We start from the raw sequence: 6,160 nt of genomic DNA, 5'->3' as shown, positions 1-6,160 counted from the left end.
GATTTTTTGTTATAAAAATCTTGATGAGATTATCTAACTTAATGAAGACCCTTCAATATGGCTTATTTTAAAAAACCCACACCAAAGTCACTAACAGGTCAAGCGTATCAATGAATAAACTGATTCTTTGCATTTTTCCTCCACTACGTGTAGTACAACACACTTCTCCCATGACTTCCTCTGCACTTTAATACCAATTATAAAATTCTGAAAGAAGCCACTGCAATGACAAACAATTCACGTTAAATATTTTATTTCTTATGATTTACAAAAATGACATACAAAATTGACAGTCTTTCATACCAAAGTTAAATAAAGTAAGATGAAGCGATTAAAAGTAAGCCATTTTGTGAATTCCTTCACAGAAAAAAATTATCATATGAACATTCAAATCTATTTAAACTGTGACCCTGATATTCACATTCAAGGACAAGAATCTTTAAATAGCGAATAATTTTAATTAGCACAATAGTACAAATAAATACAGCAGCACTATGCAAAAAATTCCTTACAATCCCCATCAATGAGAAATAATTGCAATAAAAATCTGTTTGCCACAATGCTGCTTAAAGTTAGAAGTTCAAATATTGCTAAACAACTAAATTTGATCCGCAGGTCACCAGGTGCAGAAGCTCTGCCAAACTATCACACAGGACCAAGTAAAAAGTTTGTTACAATGCAGAATACCTGAAAGCCTAAGCCCTCATGCAAGCACGAGCAAAGAATAATAAACTTTCCTTTTCACAGGGCTAAGACCCAGCATTACTGAATACAGCTTTTTTTCTTTATGCATAATACAAAGAGATTTCCTGTATCTCTCCTGGGAAGAAGCTGAGGAAGCAAGCAGGGTTCCAGCAATATCCAGGGATAGTGGCATCACAATTTATGCTCTTCATAAGACTACAGTCCTACAAAATAAGCTCACTGTAAGTTTGCCTTTATGTATAGAAATAAAGCATACCACCTACTATTTGCAATCGCCAATTCCATTAAATTTTGCTCCCTTTCTAAATGGATGTTGCTACTGAAGCTTATCTGACACTACTGTAAATATTTGGTATGAACATGACATTAAAAAACAGGTTATGACGCATGACAAGATTTTAGTTTAATTTTTTTTTAAATCCTAGCTAGAAGTCGCACTCAAAATCAGATGTTCCAAATTTCCTGCAGCTCAAGTTTATGTCTCCCCACCAAGAAGGGCAAGGATCTGCAAAAGCAGGGCCTTGAAATATTTCCCTTGCTTACTCTTCTCTAGCTTGAGAAGTAACTAAAACTTAAGACTTGTTTAGAGTGAATCTGAAACTGTTACTCACTTCAGTCTTTACTCTTTTTCAAATAGCATCAGATGTTTCTTTCCTACATAAAGGTCCCAATAGAACTTCCAAAATTGTTTTAAATCTGGGAGAGACACAGCCTTGGGTACAAAACAAATGTTCAACACCTGGAGTGCAAGAGTGGCAGAACATCTTCTGCAGCCTCAGTATTCTAGGTAACCACACAGGAATACACAATCTGCTCTTCACCCCTTCATGCTACTGTAGAAAGAAGATTCTTTCAGTCATAAGAACCTGACCCACAAAGTTTAGAAGGTTTACCTAAAGCCAGGATGAAAAACAAGAACAATCTAGGAATTAAGCATATGCTTTCGAGTTTAATGCAATATTTCAAAATATTATTAAAGATTTTCTTTACATCTTGCACCTGTAGTGCAGCAGTTCTGCCCTTCCATGTTACAGATACAAATCCCACTTATGATTTAAGAATAAAATAATAATTAGCAATTTCTATTTAACTTGTCCATTTAAATATCTCCTTCTCTTTCGTAAGTTCTTCCTGTCATGGAAAACACTGAAGTGAAAGTGTTCACTTAAAACCGTTTTATAAGCAATTATATAATATGCAATGCATTTTAATCACTGAACAATGCAGAAGATATTTTTGCACATAGAATTTACAAAAGCACTAAAAATCGAAGTCTGAGGATCATCTCAGAATGCAAGGCAAAGAATGCACTTATAACCAAGCAGCACGAACATTACTGGGTTTAGGTCTCTGTAATGCCCCACTGGCTGAATCAGACACAGGTTTTTCGTTCCTCTGGCTCACTGTACTTGGTACATTGGATGCTCTTGAAGTGCCCCCTGTTAACACACACACAAAAAAGAATGAGCATGCTTATGCTTGGTACAACAGAAAACTTCACACTGTGTTAATACTGCAACACTCATTACCATAGTTTCCAGAAATAAACAAATCACACTAAGTTGAATACAAACCCAAAATGCTATGAGCTGTTTGTAAACCGTCAGGACAAAGAATTCAAGCCTATGCCATAGTGTTGTGGTTCTTTAACCCAACATGTATGGATCTATGGGGACACACGATCTACTTCCAAATGTTACACACACAATTTCTAAGAGAAACAAGGCTACTATCAGTAGATTTATATTTTCTGAATGACAGTTTGAACCTTCTTTGGGGATTTTGTGTTGGGCTTTCTTCTAGGTTTTGGGGGTTTTTTTGTTTGTTTTTCCCTTTCTCTTTTCCTTTCAGTAAAGGGTACTGGCAAAACGAGAAATATTTCTTTACAAGAGGGATTTTTTGACCTTCTTGGAAAAGATGATTAATAAGATAATTTATTAGAAATTTAGGATGGTAAGTAAACAATTCATACAGTCACCATACTTTTGGTATGATTCAAAAAAATATAATGATTTCTGTGTGATAAATGATCAATCTAAGACAGAAAAAGGAACTTACTTGCTATTCTTAGCAGTAAGTGCTTCACAATTCTGAATTATAAAGAGATAAACACATGCAAAGAAATGCAAGAATCTTCAACTTCAAAGTACTTACTTGAAGGACTAAGCTGGCTGAAAGCAGATTTTCCTCTTCTTACAGACGGTGAAGAACTTAGGTAACTCATCTGGCGCTGATAGTCCATCAATTGTTCAGAACGCCTCATACCAGCTGTTGGTTTCACTGCTTCCAGTCTTTTCAGGAAAGCCTTAATATCAGAGAAAAATATCAAGAAAGAATGAACAAGAAGCTACAAAACAAACATTCACAAATTGATTTTTTTATTGGAACTGAAAAAAACCCCCAAATTTTTAGCATTGCACAACACAAGCTCCTTCACTGGTGACCAGCATAGGCTGTTCTGCTCACATTCAACTCTTCTCTCAGTGTTATAGGGTGACACAAACAGTAACTATCCCTTACATATCATCAGTTCTATGTTGAGTACATCTCTAGTACACCATAGTTCTCTGTACTTTATAACATCTTGAAACAACACATCTGTTTGGCAATAGGAAAGGTGGTGAGAAAATGAGCTGCGCTCTTCTAATCCTACCTTTGGTTACTCCTCTCTTCTAAATTTCCAGAAGGATAAGAAGTTGAGGGTTTTTTTAATCTTTGCTTTGCAAACACACTTACATCATTTTATATTGCCCTACAGGATCACCAGAGAGAATTACTGACCTCAGTTCTGTGAAAGTAATGTCAAAAGGAAAGCACAAACATCCACCAGACACTATTTGTTTTATCCATGATGTAGTTTTAAGAGATTCTAGTTGAAATTTTTGTTACAGACATCATTTCCTCTTGTTGAGATTAACCATGGCAATCATGCAGCAAGCATTAAATTAGAACAGCTACTTACATAGTATTTGTAAGACAGTTTCCCATTCTGCGTAACTACTTCTACGTGAAACAGGATTTATTGGATTAATAAATATCCCTTATGTAAAAAAAAAAAAAAAACACCACCAAAAAAAACCCCAAACAACCTGATGGCAGGACAAATTTGAAAGTACCCAGCTACATACAACTTCCAATTAACAACTTCACATTTTTAATGTATTTTGCCTCCAGTGTGTGTCTCGCATAGATCTATACATTCCCTCCACTGACGAATTTCAATACATTCAGCAAGGACACAACCATTGCTGGTCAGAGTTATGACGTGCATCCTATCAATGAAAGACAATGCAGACTGGGATTACATGAGCCTCCAAAGTACTAAAAATACCTCTGTTAATAAGGATGTATTGTCTAGATGCACACTTCCATGGTAGAAGTCAAGAATCTGTCTCTATAGCCATTAAACTGCACTTTGTATGAAATGATCATTCTTCCCCACTCCCAATCAGGTACCGATTTTTTTTTTTTTTTTAAGAACAAAAAAATTTACAGAAAGTGACTTAGGAAATTGTATAGTGTTCACAGGATGACAGTTGTCATTGTCTAGCTGTAATAGGAACCTACAAATTCTTGGTAGTTTATGCATGGGCACTGGAAACCTGCACAGAGTGCACAAGAGAGAAAGGACAAGTGATTTTGGCTCAGACTTAATATGTCACAAGTGTTTGCATCAAGTGCCAGTCAGTTCATCATCAAGTGGAAATACCGAAGTAAGCAAAAGTCAAAGGAAGGACTTCAGCTAGAAATAGCTCTTCACTAAAGCCAGTTGCAGAACATGAAATAGCAGACTTGTCTCTAAATGTTACATTCAACATTTTACTCACAACTTCATCTGCATCTCCTAATACAACTACATACATTTAGACTTGCAGAGACCACTTATTTACCTTCAATATTAAAAATAGAAGCTCTCAATATATTCAGTTCAATTACAAATGTATCAGGTAAATTGCAGAAGTGACTTCCTTATGCAAGTCAAGCATGTTTCAAGTCTGCACTCCAACTCTACCAGCCTCGTAGAATTTGCACACCTTAACACTGCAGTAGTTTCAAGCTTGATTCTGAACATATTTATATATGCCTGCTTTATTCTAGTTTAATTACAGTTCTATGCTTTTGCTTTCATGCCCGTATTTTGACAAGTATCAATTCCCAATTACTAAAGCAAAAAGAGACACCTCTCAGTACTAAAACATTACTTTCTGAACAGTTTACACCGGACTTGATACAGCCCTGAGCTACGGGAAGAGCAGATACAGATTCTGTGGTGCAGAAGTGCTTCAAGAAAAGCTCTTCTAGAGAATGAGAGAATAGCACCTGTGGTTCCCTTGCCCTCTGCTGTGAGTTGTACCAAGAGGATGTTAATTTACAAGCTATTTGCAGCTGTGAATTTTGCAGTTTGGAGAACAGCCTGCCGGGTACAGAAATGAACTCATTAACACACTGAAATGGCAGTCCTGATGGACTAAATCTGTAACACAGAACTAATCTAATTCTTATGTTTTTATTACCAACCCTAAAATCTTGAGGTCCTTAACCAAGGAACTACCTTGTACAATGTTACAAGCACCTTGAACAGATGTTCTTTTTCAATTACACATATAAATTTACTAATTCTTTCATTATGTTCTCCTTTTGAGAAATGGACTGAAGAACATTGGCACTTTCCTTGTTCTTTTGAAGTGCTAAAACTCTGAAGCTTTAACCCTGCACCACTAAAGTAAATAGAAATTTAATCATTGATCTTAATGACCAAAGAATCAGATCACACAACATAATCCAGGTGTTTGGAACCAAACAGATGTTCCAAATCAGATTTAAGGAGTAAAAAAAATTGAGTAACAGACACCAATAGCAGGAATGTCATTAGTTGCTCTAATTGCATTGTAGCTCCGCAGAGCTTTTAATTCAAGCTCAAAACATATATAATATCATAACACTGATGACCTCCCAGCTTGAAAAAAGCCTCCCAAGGCTTCCATTTCCCCCATCTTCTTTTACTTTATTATAATTTTTTACAATAAAAGTAGAATATTAATATTAAAAAAAAAGAAAAAAAAGTCACAGAAGGTGTAGCTGCATGATTACGTTCTAGGAATAGGATAATCCTTTACAAACCTAGGCATCTAGACACAGATTAGTATCTATAAAGACACTAAAATACATATTGTCAGTGACAGAAGGAAACATCAGATTGCCAACAATGGGAGAACAAAGGAATCCGACACTGTATCAAAAGATTGGTGCTATATAAAGGGCCAAGATAAATGCTGCTAATTCAATTTGGGCATATCAGGAGAACCCTATAGCTAATTCTAATACTCTCTGTCAGAAGAAGGAAAAGAAAAAAAAAAAAAAAAATCAGTACAAAGTTTTCTGCAGCTATGTTGAAAAAGAACGAACAACAGACTGAAAAATGCAGCACTCCTAAACTGACTACAGAGAGAAGGTA

General features: G+C 35.7%; 1 protein-coding gene across 3 annotated transcripts in view; it reads right to left on the bottom strand.

Moving 5' to 3' along the window:
• Window positions 1–236: 236 nt before the first annotated feature.
• The window catches only part of CFAP97 (cilia and flagella associated protein 97), a 35,640-nt gene continuing 29,716 nt past the window's right edge, over window positions 237–6,160 (bottom strand). For all 3 annotated transcript variants that reach the window (XM_074822735.1, XM_074822736.1, XM_074822737.1), the window contains exons 5-6: window positions 2,860–3,010; window positions 237–2,144 (exon numbers count right to left, since the gene is read on the bottom strand). In XM_074822735.1, coding sequence (XP_074678836.1) covers window positions 2,017–2,144; window positions 2,860–3,010 — 279 coding nt within the window. In that variant the 3' untranslated portion in view covers window positions 237–2,016. The remainder of the gene's footprint in view (window positions 2,145–2,859; window positions 3,011–6,160) is intronic.

The sequence above is a fragment of the Strix aluco genome, chromosome 4 (assembly GCF_031877795.1).
Source record: "Strix aluco isolate bStrAlu1 chromosome 4, bStrAlu1.hap1, whole genome shotgun sequence".
NCBI classification, from domain to species: domain Eukaryota; kingdom Metazoa; phylum Chordata; class Aves; order Strigiformes; family Strigidae; genus Strix; species Strix aluco.
This window is presented reverse-complemented; position numbering and strand designations above follow the sequence as displayed.